The sequence below is a fragment of the Sebastes umbrosus genome, chromosome 17, assembly GCF_015220745.1.
Source record: "Sebastes umbrosus isolate fSebUmb1 chromosome 17, fSebUmb1.pri, whole genome shotgun sequence".
Lineage (NCBI taxonomy): Eukaryota > Metazoa > Chordata > Actinopteri > Perciformes > Sebastidae > Sebastes > Sebastes umbrosus.
This window is the reverse complement of record NC_051285.1, coordinates 2,214,180-2,237,053: the sequence shown is the minus strand read 5'-3', so window position 1 is coordinate 2,237,053 and position 22,874 is coordinate 2,214,180. Positions and strand designations below refer to the sequence as shown.

Here is a 22,874-nt window from a genome sequence, read left to right as displayed (position 1 = left end):
GGAAAGTTGCTGAATGTCCTCGACACTACACGCAGGATCTAAGTTATCTATCTGCTAAGTTAACGCTCCCGTACGGCTGAACTGGGGACTCCGTTGTCTATTATGCTCATACACTGCAGCTGGCACAAATCTTGTCAGTTAACGGTTAATAATCGGTTAACGATGGTCGGTTATCGGTTAAGAAAATTTCTCAAAATTAGCATTCCTAAAAGAGACGCATGGTTGGGAGGGAGGGGAGGTGGATGGGCCCAACAAACACAAGGTATTCATCCAGGAGACCGCTGTTCGTGTCTCGTGTTCACAGCGTCGTCACATTTTCACTTTACAGACGTAGTCACTTTAACTGTCTCTCACTGATGAAGTGATAAGTCTTGTAGAGAGTGTGGGCTGCAGTGTTCAGAAGGGAGGGGACACAGTTCAAGAGAGCAGGCCGCTTCCTGTCCTGCTGCATCGGAAATACCAACCCTGAAGCCTCCGAGGCTGGATTCAGATTAGACTACACACACACACACACACAAGCAGCAATGAATGTGCAGCAAGGCTCGGCTTGTGAGAGTAAACACAACACAACACATCACATCCTCACATACTGTAACTGCCCGAAACACACGCACACACACACACGCACAGAAACTCCCATCCGCTGGGAGTATTGTTGGATTCTTCCTCCTCTGACGCCCGTGAGGCTCTTGCTCGGGAAAAGGAAACACAGTCTTGTGTAACCTTTATACACAGCAGAGAGAGAGAGAGAGAGAGAGAGAGAGAGAGAGACTCACATACAGTGAGAGAGAGAGTGTTTGTTGGCAGAGCCAGAGGTCCGGTCCTGAGCTCGGCTTTAATCCTGATTTCTACACTTAACATCTTGTCAGCTGTCTTTCCCAATGTGTGACTTTGAAGTGAGGGTTTAACTGCTAACTTTGACATAACAGATATATAGGCGATAGAACTAATTGAGGGTGAACCTGCTGCTCGTTTGGTTCAGAACAGCTGTCGGGATGAAGTTATGTTGTCCACACACACTAGAGATGCACCGATACCACTTTTTTTTCAGACCGAGTACAACTACAAGTACTTATATTTGGGTACTCGCCAATACCGAGTACCGATACGAGTACTTCTCTGTGCCTAAAGACCCTCGTTAACAGCCAGCTAGAGGGTGTGAGCGAAACACGGCAGGCTGAGGAGTCCCGCATACGAGGCGGTGCGCCGCCACCGGCTCTAGGTCGGCTTGGAAAGGCTCGAGGCGAAGGTGCTTCCCGGGGCCGTGGACAAAGTGTCACCGGGGCGGACTGTACTTAGTGCGCCCCAACCGCGTCGTGCCCCCAGGGCGGGGCTCGGCCCACGTAAAAGGCGCCAGGGGTCTGCGGCGATGTCTGCAACCCACCTGACCTGTCTTGAAACACGGACCAAGGAGTCTAACGCACCCGCGAGACAGAGGGTGCAAGCGAAACCCCGTGGCGCAATGAAAGTGAGGGCCGGCGCGTGCCGGGTGAGGTGGGATCCCGGCCCCGCGGGGTCGGGTGCACCACCTGCCCGTCTCGCCCGCACCGTCGGGGAGGTGGAGCGTGAGCGCGTGCAATAAGACCCGAAAGATGGTGACGAGAGGTTAACGTCACGCTGCCGTAAAGTGGTATCGGTGCCGTTGTATCGGAGCCGTTTTGCGAGTACGAGTACATGAGCACAGTATCGGACCCGATACCCGATGCGGGTATGTGTCTCGTCGTGCCGTATATTTCCCACAAGATGTTTTCAGATCTTCTTTAACCTATGAACTAACTTTTCAGGGCTCTGAAATCTTCTCAGAAACGTTGCCAAAGAGAAGAAAACAAGTTGTGACCTCCCGTTTCTTTACTCTTCCTCCTCTTGCTCTGTGACTCTCGACAGACTGTGAAAAAGTCCATTAGTTGTTTACATACTCCCACTTTCTCCCCCTTCCACTTGTGAATTAATGTAGCGAATCATGCAGATCGCTCTTTTCCTCTCTTCTCCTCTCCTCCGAGGGAGTTATTCACATTTAAAATCCCATAATCAAACACCTACGCGTTAAATGGAAGGCCATTAACGCTAATGGTATACCTCGGACTGAGCCAAGATGAAACCTTGAAGAACTACAAGCTATTAGGGCACGGCAAGGACTTTTTTTCTCCTCCTCCTCGTGTTGAGACGTTCAGCCGTATTCCATTTCATCATGAAGTGGCTCTTTCTCTAAGATCCGCCCGCCAACGCTAACCGCCACGAGTATAGGTCAGAGATCAGAGCATGGTGGAACGTGTTCTCCGAGAGGAAAGGAGGGAAATCTGGTTAATTCCCTTGCTATTTGTAATTTCATCATCTTAAGGGTGCGGGGCCCGAGCGCAGGAGAATATTGATTCTTATTATGAGTTTCACTACAGATCTTATTTGAGGCAAAGTGGTACTTCTCTGACTGAATAGCCTATTTTAAATTATAGTATTTTGCCAGCCTCAAAGCCGACTCCTGCCCTGTGGAAATCTGTGCTCACAGCTCACTCATGGGCTCTTTCATTTCCTCCCCGGGGAGGGTCAACAACATTCATTTGCAGATTTTATCTCCCTAATTTGTCTAGGCCTCTCCGTGCCATCTTTCACGTCTCATACTGTCGCAGTGACTCAAAGGAATTTCAGTGTCCTTCAAGCAGTGTGTCTAAACTTGGGGTTATTTTTAGGACGCCCTCCCCACCCCTCTGGTGTTCAGATGGTCCGGTCCGGGCCAGAGGAAGGGGAGTGGTGGAAGAGGAAATCTCCAACAATGACTTCATTAACATGATGCCCAATATGACCAGTACAACTAGGACTATATCGCTCCATTACAACACTGGATATGTGACTTCTTTCACCCTTTGGATTTAATTCTTTAAATATCTATATGATCTCAGGGGTGACATGGGAGTTTGTTAAAGTTTCCTCCATCCTTCAAGAAGCATGTTGATCACCAGTGAGTATGTTTTGCGAGCTCATATTATGTTGTGTTATGTGACAGACAGGGAGATAATGAGAATCGTACTCTCTTGTTTTCTTTTTGATGACAATTGACAATCGGTGCTTGATGGCATTCATTAAGGAGATGATTGGTTAATTAGCTTAACGAGTGCCACTTAATGAGGACCTGATTGAGCCTCGATTAGACAGACTATATGGCTCCTGGGCTCCTTTATAAAAGTCTGGTAGTTTGTTGAATTAACAGACTTCATAAGGTCGCTGGAAGTGATAATCGGCCGCTAAAGTTTTCAACAGTTTAGTGTAAATATGTAACAGCAGCTTTAGTCAAAGTGTAACCGGGTTATTCTTGATTCATGGGGCAGGAGAAAGGAATTTGAAGCACTCCGGTATCCACTGAGACTTCTTTATTGTTTGAAGGCCGTGGGCCTGAAAACATCACAAGCTCCGGTTTGAACTCTTGATAGAATAAAAGCTTTTTTCTCTCTGGCAGAGATGGCGTAGGACTCGCTCTGAATGTGTGTGGGTTTTTTTAAAAATGTGATCTCTGTCTAAAAACTTAGTAATGCACTCCTGTGTGAAAATAATATGTAAGTTATTCAACAACGGTTGCTATTATTCTGAAATCTGTGACCTGATCTGCAGTTTTATTTGTCTCTATCTGCTTTCAACAGTGACTTCTGTAGACCTCACATTTCCAAACTCCCATTACATAACATGTAATAGTACTTTACAGCTTCCTCACCGTGTTGCTGTGTGTCAGTGAATGTGTGAAACAGGTTATGAGAAGGAAAGCTGAAGTCAATTGCGATGCAATATAAGCCGTTTCTCACCGGTACAATGCTTTTTGCAATTATCCGTGTTGCCGTGTTACATTTTTGTCTATGAGGCCCAATGAGTTTCCTCCTAAATAGTACCCATGTCCACTAGGGATGCACCGATACCACTTTTTTCAGACCGAGTACAAGTACTTACATTTGGGTACTCGCCAATACCGAGTACCGGTACGAGTACTTCTCTGTGCCAAAAGACCCTCATTAACAGCCAGCTGGAGGATGTGAGCGACACACAGCAGGCTGGGGAGTCCCGCATACGAGGCGGTGCGGCGCGACCAGCACCAGGTTGGCTTGGAAAGGCTCGAAGCGAAGGTGCTTCCCGTGGCCGTGGACAAAGTGCTCGCTGCGCCATCTCTCCCCACCGGGGAGGGACAGGGCCCCCTGCTCCCGGTGCGACTGTCAACCGAGGCGGACTGTCCTCAGTGTAAAAGGCGCCAGGGGTCTGCGGCGATGTCGGCACCCCACCCAACCCGTCTTGAAACACGGACCAAGGAGTCTAACGCACGCGCGAGTCAGAGGGTGCAAGCAAAACCCCGTGGCGCAATGAAAGTGAGGGCCAGCATGCGCCAGTTGAGGTTGGATCCCGACCCTGCGGGGTCTCGCCCACACCGTCGGGAAGGTGGAGCGTGAGCACGTGCGATAGGACCTGAAAGATGGTGACGAGAGGTTAACAGGTTAACGTCACGCTGCCGTAAAGTGGTATCGGTGCCTTTGTGTCGGAGTTGTTTTGCGAGTACGAGGCAGTTCATATTTTGGATCAAGTGTCTTAATGAGTCTTTTGAATCCGGGCTTTTCAGCTACGCTAACCGGCGTTGCGATGTAGTTGTTTACAGCGGCCTTGATTTCTTTGCAATTTGCACTTTTTTTGTCATGTGGGATTGTTTTGGAAAGCGAGGAAGCCAGAGTCATTTGCTTCTGGGCTGGTTCTCGTCTTCCGCTTTCTCCGGGCTCCAGGCTTTCTCTCTCCGCTGCGTCCTTCGAAATACAAAAACACGCCGGCCGAATACGTCACACACACTTACCCAGGAGAGAGGTCTGGATGGAGGCGGAGTCTGTGACGTGTGTGTGTCTTTGAGAGAGAGCCGTAAAGAGGGAGAGAAGAAAATGCCAAAGCGAGTCTCATGCCGGCGGGGCAGCTTAAAAACATTACATGACGATTTGTAGTCGATGTTCGTGATACAGTCATGTTATACACCGCGCGTGGGACAAGCCGTGATACATCGACTATATTCGATGCATCGCCCACCCCTAGTCTGAAGTGTTTTAAATGCGAAGATGCATGTGTTTTATTTATTTAGATGTAGAGCAACACCTGATTCTGCAAATGCATGGCCTGTTTTAGTTCTCAGAGTCATTCAGAAGTCAATTTAGTCGGATAATCTAGTGGAAATTTGACATTGTTCCAGCATTGATGATGCAAAGACTCACGACTCCTTGAACCTCTCCAGACCACCAGTGAGTGAAGCAGTGAATTTGTGTGCATCCTCTGTTGGGTTATGTAATTTCTTTCCTGATGAGTGAAAGTATTTCTCTCACATATTGTATTTACTTTGTAAAAAAAGACATCTCGTCTCATCTCGGATGCCAGAATAATTCTGTGCACAAAGCAGAACTGATTACAGGGAGGGTTGACATCTTCCATATCATCTAATATGACAGGTAAAAACAACTTTTTGGCAGGTTGAATTCTTTAGTAGCGTTTGGCAGGTGAACTGAAAAGCTTGTTTTTGGACAGCAACACGTGAAGTGCTCCAAGATTCCAGAAAATAAAGCAATAATAATGAAAAATGTGGTTTAGTTTGGCTCGGTGACAGCTTGGTTTTCTGCCCGGCGACACACCGCTGGGCCGTGTCATATCTGTCTCTTCTTTCTACGAAACTCCCCTGTACTTCCTCCAATTTGCTTCACGGTAACTGTGAGTGTTTATTTGAACTTAGTAACTTTAGCCATCTTTCCACTGGCAGGGAAGTCTCAGGACAGACAGTGTTGTTAGCAACGGATGGCAACAGCATGCAGGAATGATTATACTGCAGGATTATACCTACCTACATGTGAGCTAATGCAGCCATACCCTGCCAGCTGAGGATGAGCCAAGTCATACTCAGTGTGTGTGTGTGTGTGTGTGTGTGTGTGTGTGTGTTCAGCCTGGAAATCTCATGAAATTCATATTGCAGTATATTACAATATAAATAATAATATAATATTGAAATGGTTTAGCACCTTGTTGTGAAAAGATGCAGGTTTCATTTAAATTCTAGAATATGAATAAAGATAAAAAAAAACAATTAATAAGCACAAAAGCCATGAATCAGCCTTGCCACTTTTACAAATAATTATTATTATTAGGTGAAATTTTGAAGAGAAAAAAATCATAATATTATGAGAATAAAGTCATAATATTATAAAGTAGTCATTTTACGTATTATTTTCTTTTTTTCTCGTAAACTTCTGACTTTTTTCTCGTTATATTACAACTTTGTTTCTCGTAAAATTATGACTTTTTTCTCGTAAAGTCATGACTTTATCTCATAATATTACAACCTTTCTTCTGCTCTGGTATCCTGTTAATCAACCTTTAGATTTGACTTGCATGACGGTGATAATCTGTCCACCAACTCAACCTTTGGCTAACCTCTCTGATGAAGGTGTTGCATCCAGTCCATCCATGCTGTTGAATGTAACCTGACTCGGGACGCTGAAGCCTCACAGCAGCTGTAGCTCTCCGAGTCCATCCAGATAGGCAGACATCAGGATCACCGTCATGGTGGCCTTTATGACTTTATGACCTTATGACCATATTAACTGTGGTATTTCTGTCACTGAACGACTGCTCCTGGTGTTTCCTGGTCTGTCAGGATCAGTTCAGGTAATCTGTTAATTTGCAGAATGTAAAAAAGAAAATAGATAATAATAATAAAAAACAACAACACTGACATTGGGCAAAGGCAATAATAATAATAAAGTCAAAATAAATAAATGAATCAGTTAATAGTGAGGGGTTCGGTGTAGCAGCTGAAGAGGGCTAATTGAGTCTCTAATCGCTCAGTAATTGCTAATCAAGGACTTTAACCTCATCAACCTCACATGTCCATCACTACAAACGTGCCATGTTGACAAGCATCAAATCTTTATTTAACGTTCTATTATGGTAGTGGAAACACGAGTGCTTACATGTAATTTAAAATCTATTTGCTTGTCATATCATTTTATTGATTATCTAATTACAACTAAAGATCAGTTCAAACCTTTACGAATAACTTTTTGTAAAGCTCTTTGTGTGCTTTATGTTCCTGGTATCCCTCTAATGCAGGGGTCTGCAACCTTTAACTATCAAAACAGTCTTTTAGGGCAAAACAAAAGAATAATAATCTGTCTGGAGCCGCAAAACATTTAAGCATTGTGATGAAGGTAACACAATTTATAGACTAAGTATATATATTATGGCCATATTGAGGGAAAAAATATCTGAGATTACGAGAATAAAGTCATAATATTACGAGAAAAAAAGTCATAACTTTACGAAAAAAAAGGTTGTAATATTTCGAGAAAAAAAGTCGGAATATTACGAGAATAAAGTCATAACTTTACGAGAAAAAGAAATTGTAATATTACGAGAAAAAAGTCATATACATATGTCAATCAAATCAAATCGCAATCGTATCGTGGCCGACTATGTGATATCAACAAATATCGTATTGTTGTCCAAATAATTGATATAATAGTGTATCGTGATGAAACTTGTGATTTACACCCCTAAGGATTATGTTTACTTATGTTTCACCTATCAAGCAATTTCCATGGCTTGTTGACCTCTTTTGTTTTTGTTAAATACCTGTATCATCGGCAGCAGAAACATGTAACTGACCCTCTGTGCTCTTGTACGAGCTGGTCCAAACAGAATCAAGTTCATACTGTGAGATCATTTATACAGTAGCTGACTTCTTTATTTTATTTCAAGCAAATCTCCAAACTAGTTCCCTCTGGATCACCAAAATACATTCTGTGGTGCCAGCAGGATTATATCAGGATATCACTGAGATTGCCTCGATGAACGTTTCGCTGATCATGGCTCATATCCGCAGGACAAAGGCGCAGCAATACTTCTGATAAAGATGGGTTTAAAATGATTTCTTTAAATATTAAAGTGTGCAGCTTTAACACATGTAAGGCCGAGGCAGAAGTCACAGAGTAGCTTTAGTATTCGCTCCTTCAGCCCTGAGTTACCGCTGACATCTTAAACTTCCCCTCGTTGAGCTGACTGGACTGACAGGGGAATACCATCAGAGACACCGTGAATAGGAAGAGGAGAAACGTTGTTCGCCGTTTTGACAGCTGACATATACCTCTGATCTTCAACCACACCTCTCCAGCCCTGTGAGACACTCTCCCTGAACTGCAAGAGCAGAGCAGCGACTGCACTTTATCCCCCCACCAGCTTCCTACGGGTGTTTAGTGAGGCGTAACGGTGGCGTGAAAGCCCCCAAAACATCAGTTCAATACTGGACTTTGGAGGAGTTGGGCTGCTCAGAAATACAGCTGATTGTGTGAGACGGGAGGAGAAAGATGAGCTTTGGACTTTTTGCAGAATTTGGTTGGACACAGACGGTCAGATAGCAGACATGTAGCTGGATGAAGGGTTAAACTGCAGCATGTAGTGTGGGACGATAGCAGAAGTCTAGTTATCTCTCAGACCACTTGAATTACAATATGCTGAAAGGTTATTATGGGATTTTTGCCCAATGATGCCAAACATACACTGACTACTGAAGCTTTAACTCAGTTCAAAGCGTTGATGTCCAGACGTGCATAAACACCCAAACAAACACAAACGGTCCACCGAGCACGTCTCGGCATCCAGACGCACGCTGTCCAGCTTCCTGGCGCTGGCAGGGCGGAGCCGCCTTTATCGCACATCCACATCTCTTATCAGAGACCAGAGGGGCCGAATCACTGCTTCCTCAGAGAGAGGCAGAGTCATTTGGAAAAGGGAAGAGGCCGTTGCCTTCTGTGGTCATATACAGGAGCCCAGGATCACTGACGTAAACGCTGAGCTGCGTAGAGAGGGGCCTCTGAATGTAGCAGGACCAAACAAACAAACAGAGAATGAAGTTTATTGTTGTTTCTGAAAGGTTTTGAAATGGTTTGTTCCTCGCTGGACTCCTAATTTATGTGGTAAATTAGGTCAGACACATATTAGGGCCTGTGACTTTCCTCTCAGTACCGTCTTGTTTCTCTGAGAGCACATTATGTGTTTACTGCACCTTTGTTTCTCCACGTCTCACTGAAATGACTTATTGTCACCAGAGAGACCGGAGATGAGAGACGAGAGAGACGAGCCACTCCTCTGATCCACTCAGCTTTTTAATTCATTATGAACATTTCTTTTAACCGTTTTAACCGATAGCGTTAATCGGTTTAAATGCTTAATGTCGGTTAAATGGTTAAACATCCCTAGTACACACGACATCTATTGCACGTCTGTCCATCCTGGAAGGGGGATCCCTCCTCTGTTGCTCTTCCTGAGGTTGCTCCCATTTTTTTTTGGTTAAGTTTTTCCTTTTCCGATGAGAGGGTCGTACTGTAAAGGACAGAGGGTGTCGTATCCTGTACAGATGGTAAAGCCCCCTGAGGCAAATTTGTGATTTGTGATTTTGGGCCATACAAATAAAATTGCCTTGACTTGACTTGACTTGGGGCTGAGAGCCACAGACGAGGAGGGGAGGTCAGAACATATCCTTTAAAGTACAGAGTGAGTCAGTCTAAATGGCAAAACAAAACTTCTCTGCCCACGTGGAAGAGGTGAATCACATCTTAAGTCTGAAATCCAAACTGTCTCCTGCCCAGGAGTGAGCTCTAGACGTTGGGATCTGTTTCCTCTCCTCTCACCTCTTTGGTATAAAGGCAGATTGGTTGGTAAACACAACCACACAGAGTGCAGTTTACCTGTCTGGGCTTCTTGGATCTCTTTTGTGTTTTGATGTTGAATTGTTTTATGCTGCCGTTTTGGAGCCTCCCGAGTTGTAACGATGCCTAAAGTGCAGCTTTAACATCCAAACACCTTGCAGCATGTAAGGAATGAAAGAACACTTGGTTTGGGGCTTTCTCCTCTGATCCAGGGTCGACTGACTCTTTCTGACTCATCCTTTCATATCTCAGTTGTACCAGTCCAATCCATTTCCATCCACATCTGCCCTCCAGTGATTTGGCTTTTGAATGCTTCACTCAAGGACTTCCAAGATAATTCTAAAAATGATAATCATTCACTTTCACAGATTCCCCCTGCAGGCTTTAGGACCGTAACCTCAAACATTTTCAACTTGAAGCTCCAGCGTCTCTAAAGCTCTGATCCACGGACGCCTTAAAGCAGAATATTAGACCTATTTAAAGTGGAAAACTGGTTTAAACCGTCAAGAGCTTTTTAACGTGTGACCCTCAAGGTTGCACAACGACAGGCTGTATTTGTCAGTGTGAGCGATAGATAGGGAGTGATGTCGGCGGTGAGAAAGTGGCGTGGGTGTCTCGCTGAGTTCAGGGCTCTAACTCGGGTAGTTTCACATATCCCCTGGATTTACAGATCCTCTGGCGGACATGTGAGACCGCCGCTCTGCAAGCACACTTGATCCCCTTCTCCTATCTCAAATGTCACATCTCCATCGTGACGCCGGAAAATGGGCTCTGCGCTCAGATGTTTAACAAGCACGACACTTGAAGGGTCAGGATAAACATACTTATGGTAATTCCTCTGTATTTTACCGTTCAACCGTTAATCTCTTTGCCTGCTCCTCACTTTAAAGGGGACATATCATGGAAAACACACTTGTGCACATACATCTGGGTATCTGGAGCGTCTACCAACCCACAAACCGTGAAATAAGGCAACCCACTCAGTTTTTTGTGATCAGAAAACATGTGATTCAACAAGCCATTAAAGGTCCCATATTGTAAAAAGTGAGATTTTCATGTCTTTTACATTATAAAGCAGGTTTAAGTGATATATAAATACTGTTAAACTATCAAAACGCTCAATATACGGAGAAATACACACAGCCTGTATTCAGAAATTGCGCGTTTGAAACAAGCTGTTAGGATTTCTGTCCATTTGTGATGTCACAAATATACAATATTTAAACCATTCGATGGTTTTAAACATAAACATTCTAAATGTGTCCCAGTTTATTTCCTGTTGCAGCGTATGTTAATAACATCAACTGACAGGAAGTAAACATGGACCCAAACTGTTGCCTAGCAACACAATTCCGTTGCAATTCCATTGAAATCCACTAAAACGGAGCGTTTCAGACAGAGGGTGAATACAGGTATATTCAGGCAGACAGTATGAGGAAAATAAAGTATTTTTTTAACATTACAGCATGTAAACATGTTCTAGTAGAAACACAAAATACAAGTATGAACCTGAAAATGAGCACGATATGGGACCTTTAAGATTTGGCTCCCCTTCCTATGTCACATGCAGGCTCATTAGAATATACAGGCTGTTCTCATAAACCTTTTGTAGCTAGACCAATGAAAAGTAATGCACTGTAATTTGTATATATCCCACAAAATCACTTTGGAAGTATAGAGAGCAACAAACGCCACGTAGGGAGGGCGTTGGGGTGGATGCTTCCGATACTGCCCTAAACCTAACTAAGTAGTTTTAGTGCTTAAACCTAACCAAATGTTTCTGTGAAGACGGAAGTTTATTTTGAAAAGACTGTATGCATGTAACGAGCGGATATTGACACGTGTTGCTGGCGATTTATAAGAAAACATGCAAAAAATTAGGAATAACTTTTTGTAAGATATTATACGTATTGTTTTATGAGTTGGAATGTATCGCTCACAGCGTGAGAACTACCTTTGCAAAGGTGCGCTATATTTTTCTCTCAAGCCAATCAGATGGATTAAAATGGAGCGTTTCAGACAGACGGTGAATACAGGTATATTCAGACAGACAGTGTGAGGAAAATAAAGTGTTTTTTGAACATTAAAGCATGTGAACGTGTTCTAGTAGGTAACCCAAAATACAAGTATGAAAATGAGCATGCTATGTCTCCTTTAAGTCCGTTTACTTCTGTCCGTCTTTCTGTCTTCCCCTTCTGTCGTTTTGATGATCTCCATATTCTCTGAATCCTCCCCTCCAGTGTTTACGTATCTGGGGCATCTGCTTTGTGTCTCTCTGTTCTCCTGATCCTCGGACGTCTGGGGAAACAGCGAGACCACTTTATAAGCCGAGTTCCCAGACGGCTGTCAAGTGAATTTTAGAAAACACTTTTGAAAAGTCACAAAAAAATGTGAATTCCTTTTGTCTCGGCTGAAGTGAATAAATATAAGCAGTAAAAAAAACACAACCAGCAGACAAGAAGTGTTTGAAGCGACCCGATCGGTCACGGGCAAACTGCTGCTGTTGTTCTTTAGCGGGGACTAATGCCGGCCATATTTCATGCTGTCTGAATATGAAAACAAGAAATGCCCTTGGCAGTATTCAAACCGCGACGGGCCTCTTATGCACGGAGGGAAAGCAGGTTTAACATTTCAGGCAAGGGTTGTGGTGGACAAATATTTTGAGACCTCAAACTAAAATCCAAATCCTCTTCTCGGGCTGTGCAACCAGACTGAGAAAATGATTTCTGTCGCTCCTTATTGTAAACATCCTGAATCAACAGAACATTTTTATGCTTCACGCCACAATGTTTTCTTTCCCCGCTCAGTCTTTTCTAAACACTTCGCATCAGAGTCCCCACAAAACATACTCGACTGCAGTGGAGGTTAATTGGTTGTGTGTGTCGGTGTATGCACAGTGCACGTATCTTTAATCATGTTTTGAAGTGAGGAAGCGCTGATTAAGGCACGTAATCATGTGATGTGCCTGTTTCTATGTGTCTTAATGTGTATGCTTATCATCAACGACTTTTTAAAAAATACAAGAGCAGACATTACCAATACAAATACTTTTAAAATATAAGGATATAATGTACTTTTAAGAGGAAAGAAGATTTGAAAGATAAACCGAGAATCACACAACAATACATAAAGTTATGACGTTATTCTCGTAATAATACGACTTTTTTTTCTCGTAATATTACGACTTATTTTCTCATTAAGTTATGACTTTATTCTCGTAATATTACAACTTTTTTCTCATTAAGTTATGACTTTATTCTCGTTATATTACGACTTTTTTTCTCGTAAAGTTATGACTTTATTCTCATTATATTACGACTTTTTTTCTCGTAAAGTTATGACTTTATTCTCGTTATATTACGACTTTTTTTCTCGTAATATTACAAAATTTTTCTCATAATATTATGACTTTATTCTCGTAATATTACGACTTTTTTTCTTGTGAAATTATGATTTTTTTCTCGTAATATCAGGACTTTTTTTCTCCTAAAGTTATGACTTTATTCTTGCAATATTACGACTTTCTTTTCTCGTTAAATTAGGACTTTATTCTCATAATATTACGACTTTTTTCTCGGAATATTATGACTTTATTCTGTAAATCTCAGATGTTTTTTCCCTCAATGTGGCCCTAATACTCCGTAGTACATTGTCTCTTTGGCCCTCACTGCATTAGACTTATATTCTATATACTTAGACTATAAACTGTGTTACCTTCATCACAATGCTCAAAAGCTTTGCAGCTCCAGACAGATTTGTTTTTATTTTTTTTTTTTTACTGAAATGGCTTAAAGGTTGCTGAGCCCTGCTATATGCTATATATATATAAATAAAGTTAATTTCAGTTCTACTTTAAATGATAAGAACAAGAACAGAAGGAACAAAAGCATCACTTTAGAGTATTGCAACAGTTCTTCACAAAGACATTAAGCAGCCTGCGTGGATACTCTCTGCCCTTCTGAGTAGCATCCATCAGTGAAATCTGGGTTCATGTGCTTCTTTCTCTGTGGTTGCATGTCTGTTTGTTCTTTTTCTTTATCAGCTGCAGGTTTGAACAAATGTAGAAGATAGAAAGTCCTTTTAATATCACAGTCAAAGAGTGAGGATACCTGTGTGTTGCGTGGGCTTCTAAGTTTCTTACCTTATAACATCTCAACGTTGGCTCAGAATATTAATTTTACGTCCATGAGAGACCTTTGAAATTAATCCTTTTTCATTGGTATCGTAGTGACAACTGTCATGTTGATCTGCCCATCCATGATAACAACGTCAGAGGGCGAAGCGAGACACACGTTTAGAAGATAAAGACGAAGGAGACATGAAAAAACTCTCTTTTCGTTCTCTCTCAGAAGCTCCCGTCTCCACACTCACTCCAATTAGCAGTAATTAAAACGGCCTCTTCCAAGAGTCACAGATAATTAATAGCCTCTATGTGCTTCCAGTTTTTTCTCTCTCTCAATGTTTTTTTTTCTTCACCCAAATGCAAATGTAATTAAACTTCATAAACACACGACTGATTAAGGGCAAATATTTGCCCTCTTAAAGCGGGCGGAGCGTGAAATGATTATAATTGAATCAAATGCTGTTTTTCCTTCTCGCTGTTTGCAGAGATTGAAGCCAAGGAGGCCTGTGATTGGCTGCAAGCGGCCGGCTTCCCCCAGTACGCGCAGTTATTCAAAGGTAAATAAATGTGAGGCTGTTCATGCATGAATCCACACAGATGATGCAAACACAATGTCTCAGGCAGCGTCTTAGTGTTTCACTTGTCTTGTGTTCGTGTGTCAGACTGCAGGTTCCCCGTTGACATCGAGTGGGCGAAGCGTGATCACCAATTCCTGGATAAGGACGCCCTCGATTCACTCTGCAGGTAACACTGGTGCACTTATACAGGTGGTGTGGATATAACATGAACGGCCAACCACTGGAGATCGTGGAGAGCTTTAAGTACCTCGGCATCACCCTAGACAATAAACTGAGCTTTGATCAGCACACTAGAAACATCCATAAACGCTGCCAACAAAGACTCTCTGCTATCCGCAAACTAAGGAAGGGCTTTCTCAGTCAAATCTACCTCCTGCTCCTTCTGTATCGTAGCATTATTGACCCCATCCTCCTGTACTCACCCTCACCAATAGAAACAAGCTCCTGAAAACATCACCAACACATCCTCTAAAACACTGGTTCCCAATCTGGGGGTCCAGACCCGCACTAGAGGTCGCCAAAGCTTCACAGGGGGTCGTGAAGCCTTCTTGATTTTAACAGGTGTTAGACAACTTTTTAAAAATATTAATTACATTTCTGTGAAGAAAACTAATGGACATTTTGGATTATTATTTACAATATAAACAGGATAAGGGCACGGTGAACACAAGCTACAGTCACAGAGCCTTCCCTCTCTGCTAAACAGCCTTACTTACAACAACCACATTCTGACCTGCAGCCAATAAGATGCTCCAGTGGAGCAGTTAGAGGTTTAGTGCCTTGCTCAAGGGCACCACAGTGGCAGCAATGAGGGATGGGTATGCTATTTATTCAGATTTATCCCGCTGGTACGGGGATTAAACCGGCTGCCTTCTGGTCACAGGCTAAAAATCCACTGTTGTTTTTTTATTTCTTTATAAAAACAAAGTTTCAGGGTATTTTTTCCTGATAGTGATTATTGCATTTTAAAACATAAAAGCCCTTGTTTGCCTCCGTATAAGAAATTCATTGGCAACTGTAAAGACTTTGTGTAGCAGGTCACTGTTATTATATGACACTGCCAGTCTAACCCACCATCCACTTTCATCTCTCCTCCCTCTTTTCAGGAGATTAAGCACTTTAAACAAATGCGTGGAAATGAGGCTGGAGCCGCGGAGATCAAAACGCAGGGTGAGTGTCGAGAGCAAACACCGAGAAACTCAAACACAGCAGGACACTCATATCTGAACAGCTGGAGACGTGGGGAGTGTCAAACCGTGAAATCTCCTCGTTAAGCAGCACTTGATTTTGACTGATATGAACTGATCAGTCCTCCTCCTCCTCCTCCTCCTCCTCCTCCTCCTCCTCCTCCTCAACAGTTTCTCGTTCTAGAAGAAAGTGGAAGCTGAAGTTATAAATGCAGATTTTTGTTGTAGACACCTGGATCTATAATGCCTTCAGTTTTACACCTTTATATTAATGTTATGTGACGTGTAATTGATCGCTCAGGCTGCATGTCCATATCCAGATGTTTGTGTCGCTCTTGTTGGTGAGTCTGAACCCTTCCTCCTTCTTCCAGGGAGACGACTGTGACGAAGAAGACTTCTGCGCCATCAGCCCCAACTGGACCTACGACAGGCGGACGCGACGATGGCGACGCCTTGACTCCACGACGGACATCCTCAGCTTGTCCGAGAGCCACATTGGACCCCAGGATGTGTCTATGTGTGACGTCGGCGACCGCCATGACATCTGCTCCATCCACAGCTCCAGCAGCACTGAGAGCGAAGGACACCACAAGAGTCACAGAGATGCTGCCATCACACCCGCCTCCATCAGCGCTGCCGCCAGCACCACCACCACAGACGACCAGGACACCAGCAGGAGCTCCTCCCGCTGCTCCTCCACGAATAAGACGCCTTCTCTGGACCCCTCGCTTAGTGGACCCCCCTCCCCTGGTGGAAGCGTTGGAGGATCTGCCACCACGAGTCCTGAGGTCGAAGGCTGCTTCCCAGACAAACCGCCCAGGAAGAAGGGCACCAGTCTGCTGAGGAAGATGGAGAAACTGAGGCTGCGTGGAACATCCGGCCTCCTCCCTTCTGCTCACAGTAGTCGTGGTAACAGCGGGAGTCGGGCACGGCACGTTATCAGCGGGCCGGTTCAGGTCCAGGAGGAGGAGAGGATGGAGAGGCTGCTATGCCCATCAAGGTGAGGATTGTCAGGATTACAATCTTTCTAAAACCCAATCCAAAAAAAAGATGATAGTTGTGAATAGTTAATATCTATTAGAGCTGTCAAAATTAAAACGATAATGAGGTGTTAATGCAAATTTGTTTTAACGCCACTAATTTCTATAACACATTAACGCAATCGATCTTTCAGAGGTTGTAGCAGGCTCACCTAGAGTGAAGATACTGGTATCATATGAAACTAGAAAACCTAAGGAATCCATTGGTACCAACCATGTCATACTAGTTTGTCGCAAAGGAGGCTAAATAACGCTCCAAACTTGTCAAAACTGTAATGGCCATTTCTCAAAGGGTCCCTTGACCTCTGACCTCCAGATATGTGAGTGTAAATGGGTTCTATGGGTACCCACGAGTCTCCCCTTTACAGACATGCCCACTTTATGATAATCACATGCAGTTTGGGGCAAGTCATAGTCAAGTCAGCACACTGACACACTGACAGCTGTTGTTGCCTGTTAGGCTGCAGTTTGACATGTTATGATTTGAGCATATTTATTTATGCTAAATGCAGTACCTGTTAAAACATTTTAAATGTGTTTTTCTTGTGGACAGGCCCACCCATCAGGGGCAAAAAGGAGGAATCTTTCTATCCCATGGAGGCCAACAATAATAATTTTTTTTTTCAAATTTTATTTTGAACAAAATAATCACCACTACTTTAAACAACAAGAACAAACTTTGTATTGTTAGTGTGCTTTAGTGAAATGTAGCCTGTTTCAAAATGAAAACCCCCCCTCTCCTGAAAATGGTATGAGTCTGAAGTTAACCCCCAAACTCTCGCGAGATTGTCAATCTTATGATAGAGCGTCGGGCAGCGAGTCTCGCGAGTTTTTGCAACTACGGAAGCTGCGTAGGGCCACGCAAAGAGGTGTGTGAAAATGTTTGTAACTCCAATGAGATGAGAGGATGTAGCAGAACTATTTATCCTTTTAGTCACAAAAAGGAGGAAAACAAACACCATGACAGTGAATTACTGGAACAGTAATCAGGTAAACTTGTGTTTGCTCCTCTCCAAGTTTTATATCAGCAAATAACGGTGACGTTAAACTGATGTAACAGTTAGCTAACGTTAGTCTTTAGGTAGGCTAGTTCAGCGGTCTCTAAGCAACCAGCGTCTCTAAGCAACCTGCGTCTCTAAGCAACCTGCGTCTTTAAGCAACCTGCGTCTCTTTATTCATAATCTATGTCATAATATTATGAGAATAAAGTCATAATATTACGAGAATAAAGTCATAATATTACTAGAATAAAGTCATAATATTACTAGAATAAAGTCATAATATTATGAGAATAAAGTCATACTATTACTAAAATAAAGTCATAATATTACTAGAATAAAGTCATAATATTACTAGAATAAAGTCATAATATTACGAGAATAAAGTCATACTATTACTAAAATAAAGTCATAATATTACTAAAATAAAGTCATAATATTACGAGAATAAAGTCATAATATTACGAGAATAAAGTCGTAATATTACTAGAATAAAGTCATAATATTACGAGAATAAAGTCATAATATTACTAGAATAAAGTCATAATATTACTAGAATAAAGTCATAATATTATGAGAATAAAGTCATACTATTACTAAAATAAAGTCATAATATTACTAGAATAAAGTCATAATATTACTAGAATAAAGTCATAATATTACGAGAATAAAGTCATACTATTACTAAAATAAAGTCATACTATTACTAAAATAAAGTCATAATATTACGAGAATAAAGTCATAATATTACGAGAATAAAGTCATAATATTACTAGAATAAAGTCATAATATTACTAGAATAAAGTCATAATATTACGAGAATAAAGTCATAATATTACTAGAATAAAGTCATAATATTACTAGAATAAAGTCATAATATTATGAGAATAAAGTCATACTATTACTAAAATAAAGTCATAATATTACGAGAATAAAGTCGTAATATTACGAGAATAAAGTCATACTATTACTAAAATAAAGTCATAATATTACGAGAATAAGGTCATAATATTACGAGAATAAAGTCGTAATATTATGAGAATAAAGTTGTAATATTACGAGAATAAAGTCATAATATGAGAAAAAAAGTCGTAATGAATTAATTTTTTTGTTTTCTGAACAACACTTACCCGTGACACAACACATCAGTCAATCATACCTGACAATATAAAAAATAATAATAATAATAATAAAAAAAAAAAAATGATGATAATAAATTAATTAATTTAATTTAATTAAAAAAAAGGAAAAAGAAGATACTGCCTACTCAGAGATTACTGTAGTGGGTTTCTCGAAAAAATGACACAAAGTTGCCCCACACTTTGTAAAATGTACTCTCTGTTCCCGGGGTGGTATAATGGATTTTCTCTAAATTCCTTCAGGACATAATGTCTCTGATCCAATCTGAGTGGGACGGAGGAGCAGAATCCTTCCACTTAAGTAAGATAGCTCGTCGAGCTAGTAAAGAGGTAAAAGCCAAGACGTTCAGTTTTGTTTTAGGCAAGTTTAAGTCTGGAGCGATGCCAAAAATGTCAGTCAGGGGATTTGGCTCAATTTGATGGTGAAGGATCTCAGAAATAGTACCAAAGACTGATGTCCAAAATTTGGTCAAAAGGGGACATGTCCAGTGACTTTGGAGGAGTGATGCAGGTGCACTTTTACATGTGTCACATGTAGGGTCCACGTCAGTGTATATTTGGGTTAATTTTGTTTTAGACATGTGGATATGATGAACTACTTTGAATTGCAGGAGTGCATGTCGAGCGCACATGGAAGAGGAGTAGCCCCATAGGATTGTCAATCTGCAAACTCTGTCGTGTCTTTTAAATCACTTTTAAAATCTCACTTTTTAAGAATTGTTTTCTGTGATTTTATTTATGTTTTATGACATTTTAGTTGTTTTACGCTTTGGGTTTTTATTTGTTTAGTTATTGGCTTTTAGTACCTTTTGTTATCCCTGTGTTTTAAATGGGTTTTCTTGTGAAGCACTTTGCAGCTGTGTTTTGAAAGGTGCTATATAAATAAAGATTATTGTTTTTAATCTATAATTTACAGGTGCTTTGCAGCCATACCTATAGGCTTATGTTTGCAAAGGTTCAGCTCTAACTGAGTTCTACTTTCCTGAATGTGTCTCCAGCCTGCAGGGTCGACCCAACAGCCGTGAGTCTTCCTCGCCATCATCTCCTCACACCATCAGCAGCTGCAGCAGCAACAGCCACTCAGAGAGCAGCAGCGCCGTCAGCACGCCCAGCCCGGTCACCAGGGTCAGGAGTAACTGCAAACGCTCCAACAGCGGCGTCGGGGTCGTTAGTGGAACCACCCGGAACAACCAGAACCATCCAGGAACAGAGGTCAGTCATCTTGAGACATCTTGAATAATATTGAATAAATACTACATTATAATCACTGATTACTTTATTCTGTCCTTATCTTTTCCTTTTAATTTAAACCTTCACTCATTCGTCTGTTGACCCTCACAGGATTACAGGAACCAGATCAACAACAACAACAACAGCAGCCACGACAGTCTGGTCTTCCAGATCCCCAACGGACACAAACCGGGGACCTTCCCCACCTCTCTCGCGCACAAACACGCCATCCTGTCCCCCATCATCGACAACTCCTCCGTCAACTGGAGGACCGGGAGCTTCCACGGTTACCGGGGACGAAACAGTTGCCGCCGTGGCGCGTCATCGCTGGCCACCGGTGATCAGGACCCATCGCCCTCTTCTTCCTGTGATGTCTCAGTCCCCGTTCAGCGTGCTGTGTTGGATCACCGGCTGAGTATCTACGACAACGTGCCCGACGACCAACAGCTGTCTGAAAGTGAAGGCGCCAGTGGCGGAAGTGGCAGCGATGCAGAACGGACGGGTAAGGAGTCAGAGGTAGGTCCAAAGCTGTTATTCCATTTATTTTTATACTTAGATATTTAGATTTAGTCCGATAATTTTAGCAAATTTCCAAAACAAGCAGACAATCCCATCACCTTTACGAGGTGGGAAAGTAGGCAGGGTTTGATCTCTCTCAAGTTCTCATTATTTATTCTTCACACAACTAATTCAAGTATTTTCATGCGAGTACAACACCATAAATGCAGATACACCGTATGAAAGTGTGTGCCGATATCCCCATTTGAACAATTTATTGCGTCAATAATAAAAAGTCACACAAAAGACACCAAATTAATTTCATTATTTGTTTCCCTTCCTTCTCCCATATTTAAGTATAGCTAGCTAATCAAAGCTGCAAAAGAAATGTCTTGTGATCGCTCATTCACTTGTCGTTTCATCCTCCATGTTGTGAAGCAAAAACTCAAAGTAGATGGGAACAATGAGGAGAGTCTTCCTTTTACATGTGTATAATATCTCATATAAGAGGGCAACACATTGGTTAAATTGCTGAGAACAAAGTGTAGAAAGTGTGGCACAGCAGAGTAGAGCTGTCCATGGTACTGAACCCCTGACTGTCACTACAGTGGGTGAGTGGGTTCAAGAGCCCAGATATACTGTAGGTTTATTATTTTATTCCACCTGGCTGTGACTTTATGGATGGAGAGATTTGTTCCAAAATGACACAACAGGTCAGACAGTCATAAACAGGAAGTTATTACTTGGTGAGGTAACTGATGAGTCACTGCTAGGGATCAACATGTGCAATATATTCTGGTTATTTTGTGTAACAAGGCTGTGAAATTCTGCCATCTGTCCCCTTCAGTAAAGTTTTTCCAGAGAAAAATAAACCAGTCAAGAGAAGGAGTCTCTCTCATTGGCTCTGCTGCCTCTCTACTACAGTAAGGATCCCCTGAAAAAGAAATCCTCAAATAAAAGTCTATAAAAACATGAGTCATTCAATCGAGGATATTGATTTTGTTAAGCTGAGCTCCATATGGAGCTTTCCCATAAAGCCAGAAATCATTTTGTGAAAATGGAAATTACATTTTATGTTAAAGCTTTACAATAATCAGTTTGAATTATTCATCCTGCTTCAGGCGTGTTTTTTTTTTTCTAAAGTAGAAGAGGAGCCATTTGGAATAAAGTTGGAACCCTCTTTGACAAAAAGATGGCAGCAACGGAAGTAAACGTTGACATAAAATATTATAGAAGTCATTAGGTAATGGCTTTAAAAGGAACCTGTTATATTTAACTTCAGATCCTTAGAGAAACTGAGTGATACCTTTTCCTCCAAAACTGCTGTACGGCAATGAAATCCTTCATTTGCAAAATCCTAAAATGGCCCTGTTCAGACCTGGAACTAACATGCGTCCTCAGTGATCCAATCACAAGTGGACAGCTTTAAGTACGTCTGTTCACACCTGGCATTAGAATGCGTCTCCACATGCGTCTTCAGTGGCCACTTGTGATCCGATCTCACTTCCCCGCTCTATATGCAAAGAAACACGTAGTAAACACACGGCTAATGCAGCAGCCGTTGTGACGTAATATTACATGAATGACCGTACCTTTCAAAATTGTTTCCCTCTCAGGTGGGTCGATTGTTGGCAGGTGAAGACGTTTTCTCGGCCCTGGACAGCGTTTTAGAGAGGATCGGCAACCTCCAACAAATGGTCTCCACCTGGTCTGAAAATCTATCTGAGGATGACGGTCAGAGAGGTTCCTCCTCCTCCTCCTCCTCCTCCTCCTCTTCTTCGTCCTCCTCCTCCTCGTCGTCGTCTTCCTCTTCTTCCTCCCAGGACTCACCTGGTCACGGTTCATCCGCCGCCTCCCCCTGCCCGTCCTCCCCCAGCCATATCCACCTGCAGGCGCAGCATCCGAAGGAGGTAAAGAGCCACGAGGAGGTACCTGTGAACGGAGAGGAGCCAAAGACCAGATCACCACAACCCAGGAGCAGGTGAGAAAGCTCAGAGTGAAATGAAGTAATGAAAACTGCTATTAAATCAAGTTTTATTTATAGAGCGTATCATATTTCATAAGCAATATAACTCAAAGTGTCTCACAGGTGTTGATAAAAACAGATCAGGGTCATTAAACAGACGGTGGATGCGAAGAACTCAGGAACAGGAGGAGTGTCATTTTAGTTCCCTAAAGTTAAAAGCTAATTTGTTTGCCAGATATTGATCAGCATTAAAAATTCAGGTCTACGAAATACAAACCAATAATTGGACACTTTAAGTCACCCTGGATGTTTGTAAATGTGAGTCTGTGTGTCCAGCAAGGCACTAATAATGACAGTTATGGGGGATTTAATCCCACAGGCATCAACAAATATAAAAGTGGAGTTACTGTGAGGCAGTAA

General features: G+C 42.2%; 1 protein-coding gene across 4 annotated transcripts in view; it reads left to right on the top strand.

The window, feature by feature from the left end:
- si:dkeyp-23e4.3 (rho GTPase-activating protein 7) overlaps positions 1 to 22,874 on the top strand; it is a 108,235-nt gene that overhangs the window by 64,390 nt on the left and 20,971 nt on the right. For 3 of the 4 annotated variants that reach the window (XM_037748571.1, XM_037748569.1, XM_037748568.1), the window contains 7 exons: positions 14,304 to 14,375; positions 14,481 to 14,562; positions 15,503 to 15,566; positions 15,955 to 16,583; positions 19,759 to 19,972; positions 20,102 to 20,506; positions 22,105 to 22,469. In XM_037748571.1, coding sequence (XP_037604499.1) covers positions 15,534 to 15,566; positions 15,955 to 16,583; positions 19,759 to 19,972; positions 20,102 to 20,506; positions 22,105 to 22,469 — 1,646 coding nt within the window. In that variant the 5' untranslated portion in view covers positions 14,304 to 14,375; positions 14,481 to 14,562; positions 15,503 to 15,533. Of the gene's footprint in view, positions 1 to 2,792; positions 2,954 to 14,303; positions 14,376 to 14,480; positions 14,563 to 15,502; positions 15,567 to 15,954; positions 16,584 to 19,758; positions 19,973 to 20,101; positions 20,507 to 22,104; positions 22,470 to 22,874 lie in introns of those variants that run through there. The other variant, XM_037748570.1, reaches the window with a different exon arrangement.